This window comes from Eurypyga helias, unplaced genomic scaffold (genome assembly GCF_000690775.1).
Source record: "Eurypyga helias isolate BGI_N326 unplaced genomic scaffold, ASM69077v1 scaffold12218, whole genome shotgun sequence".
Lineage (NCBI taxonomy): Eukaryota > Metazoa > Chordata > Aves > Eurypygiformes > Eurypygidae > Eurypyga > Eurypyga helias.
In genome coordinates, this window is record NW_010266310.1 from 82,540 (window position 1) to 85,749 (window position 3,210).

Here is a 3,210-nt window from a genome sequence, read left to right on the forward strand (position 1 = left end):
GCCTATATTCAGTCTAGAAAAAACTAGCAGCAACCCTGCTCTTTTAAAGAAATTAGCTTTCACAAAGTGCAGCGAATTCACTGTCTTCAATATGAAGGACCTTGCCTTTGTTACACACTTGTCAAAAGTCATGGGTAACTTTGCAATAGGGAGCAGGATACTCAACCATCAGATGTTGTAAGATTCGATCAGGTGATGAGGCAAATCATCTAATGCTGCTACAGACTAGGAAGTTTACAAATCCCTTGGTCTGTTTTGTCACCTTACTCCATTTTTGGCATGTAGGGTAGTTTTAGAATCTTTAAAAGGCACGTTTTTCTTTTACCATTAGAACGTAACCATCTGCCTGCTGAGTAGGGCAATAAAGTCAAGGTTAGACTTATTCTCAAATGCAAGACATTTGTTACTCACAAAGCCAAGGAGGACAGAGATGTCTTCCCACAGCAGCAGTCACTTGCACCACTCACTTGGCATCATTTTCTGTATTCTCCTTTTTACCCTATCGAGCTTTCTCTGGGACTTAGAAGACCAGCTTTGAAAAGAAGGAATTAGAACACTATACGTCTCCAAGTTATACAGCACATCTACCCCTTCCCTTCTCCCACTTTTCCATTATTCTCTCCAAGCTTAACCCTTATCGAAGCCATGCATTCCTATCCACCTCTGCTACAAGCACATAGGGGGTCACAGCAAGCCTGTCCTCACAGCACCACCTCACTCCTAATAGGTACAAAATTAATTGTGATGTTGCATTCATGGAACATCCCTGTGCACGCACACATGCAGTTACTACAGTCTGCTAAGATACCATCGCCTTCCACACTTCCTCACAGGAGTCTGTCACCTAGTGACTCAGGAGAGTCTACAGCAGAAAGAAAGCAGCGTATACTTAAGATACAAACATGCTATTTCTATAGTAGGCAGCATACGCGTGGGTTTTATCTTGGTTTCCTTTCTTTCCAAGGATAAGCTTTGGCTAAGAACTTCAGTAGCATAATATGGTTTAACAAGTCCTGCAGACTAGTGAATTTGGATTTGTTTAGCCAGCCAACAAAACCTGCCAGGTGGTTTCGTCACATAGTATGCAAACCAGAAAACTAACACTGTTCTGTTGCCAAATGGAATAATGCTTCCTTTCCAGTACTGATCACCAATATGGTGATGAATTTTCAATCCGACCCAAGCTCTGCCACTGGGGAAAGAGACCGCTGGACAGCCTTGGGCTGCCTAGTTGATCAGGTTCTCTCTCTTGTTCTCTCCTTGGAGTCTGAAGATCTACACAGTCTTTCTTAGCAGATGGTATCTGAACACCATCAGGCTTCCACTCTGCATGGACGATCTTGTAATTCTGACCCTCATTATTGTCCCAGAAGGTATGTTCTCCACTTTGGTAAGAAATGCAAAACTCTATCTTCTCTTCAGAGGAAATGGCAGGAGGCAAGTCAATGGTAAATGAGAAAGTGTCGTTTTCAGAGTCGCCATAAACATTGTTCATGTATACGCACTCAACGTCCACGTAGGTCTTCCACGTATCAAAGGTAATTCGAACCTGAACTTTTTTTTCGAAGCTCACATTTTTTACCTTCACCGTGCCTGACAACACCTTCTCCTGCAGGGTGCAGTTCTCCAGGCAGACCAAGTTCTTCTGCAGGCGGTTCCTGAAGTCCAGGTAGTCAGCTGAGGGCCGAGGAAAGCCCAGAATCAAGTTTTTCTCCTCATGCAGCTTTAAGCCAGATGTTATGTCTTCAAGGCCTAAGAGATCAAACTGAAGATCCCACCCAGGATGCTCCTGGAACTCAGAGAAGGTGTGTATCGCTGTCAGGGACAGCCCCTTTGAGTCCGCAAACACAACTCGCTTCTTGGCACGAGCTGCCGAGTGGTTCCAGCCGCTCTTCTGAGCTTCAGCATCACGTTTCATGTGAAGACATGGTCTGAGAGGTTTGAATCTGTTCACAAAGTTGTTTCTTTGACAGTCCTCAAGGGGGCTGAGAAAACTCTTCAGCGGTGGAGAATGGGCCAAGCAAATTGTCATGGCCATGTCCACAGGCATGATGGAGCTTGGCAAGGGTCTCGGGTCCAAGATCTGTATCATTCTGAAAAGAGCACAAAAAACAGGATGTCATTTATTTGTTACATCAGGTAAGAAGCTTCCTAACAATGCATATTTGCTTCATTCACTGTCTTAATTATTCATGGCCTCATCTCTGCACAGCTTTAAATAATGCAGCCTAAATTAAAATTGACAGGTCAAGCTAAGGAACTGGGGTGAGACTATTCAGTCATTTCTTGCTAGTTCTGAACTCTTTCAATTCAAATGTAGTTTCGTTTGCTTTTTCCAAACCTCTGAAAAAATATTTTAGTGACAGCTAATTAAACATACAGAACACTCTAGTAACCAGTGAAACAAATCTGGTTACAGTGGAAGTGCTCATCCACTTTAGATTCCCTTTTAGAGACTCTGAGCCAGGTCTTAAAATTCCAGCCAGCTGGATCAGCTGCTTATCTCTGAGCAGAGACAGCACTATATTAAGCAAGTTGCCTATCCCATCACATGGGATCACAATGGGATGCTCTATACTTTGCAGAACCATCATGCTGTGGCTCTGAACAACCATAAGTGCATTTGTTAGGCACTCTGGTTTTGGTTAATTCAAATGAATAAAAATGCTAAAGCACCATTTGAAAATATTTTCTGGGAGTTGTTAACCCAGGTCTAGTTAACAGAGCTCCTCTGCACTGTTAACGATGACTGCTGAGTGAACAGGAGAGGAAAAAGGGGGAGGGGGGACACGACTATTTTTTACACCTCATCATGCTTCAAGAACTGGCTTAAAAACATCTTTTTAAAATCCCCAAAGTCCATGCTGAGATCCTACTGCAACCATTCAATACAAATTCTACAGCTTTATTTGTAAAGATTTATTCATAACTCTCTCAGATGATGAAAATCACAATTACCGTGCAAGAACACAGCCCATTCAAACGCAGTTAGCTTGAATATTTGTAAAAAGGGGCTTCAACTGCAGCACATCTCTTCAGAGAAGGATGCAGTCCTTGCTGGAAATGCAGATTTTTGTTGAGTCACAGGATGCTAGAGCATTTGCTTTGTCACTTAAATAAATGGCTTTCTCCTTCCCAGGGTTCTCACTGGTATTCCAGAGCTCTGCCAAAAACAGCTGAATCTGCGCCGGTCTCTTAATTCTTCTTGGT

The 3,210-nt window shown here is 43.0% G+C and overlaps 1 protein-coding gene across 1 annotated transcript; it reads right to left on the bottom strand.

Moving 5' to 3' along the window:
* Positions 1-1,147: 1,147 nt before the first annotated feature.
* On the bottom strand, positions 1,148-2,092 carry PPP1R3C (protein phosphatase 1, regulatory subunit 3C). The gene has a single exon (XM_010157028.1). The coding sequence runs from the start codon at positions 2,090-2,092 to the stop codon at positions 1,148-1,150; it is 945 nt and encodes a 314-aa protein (XP_010155330.1).
* Positions 2,093-3,210: the final 1,118 nt, after the last annotated feature.

Bases quoted from the DNA above. Each gene is read 5' to 3' on its own strand.
- PPP1R3C (XM_010157028.1), bottom strand. From the start codon at position 2,092: ATGATACAGATCTTGGACCCGAGACCCTTGCCAAGCTCCATCATGCCT.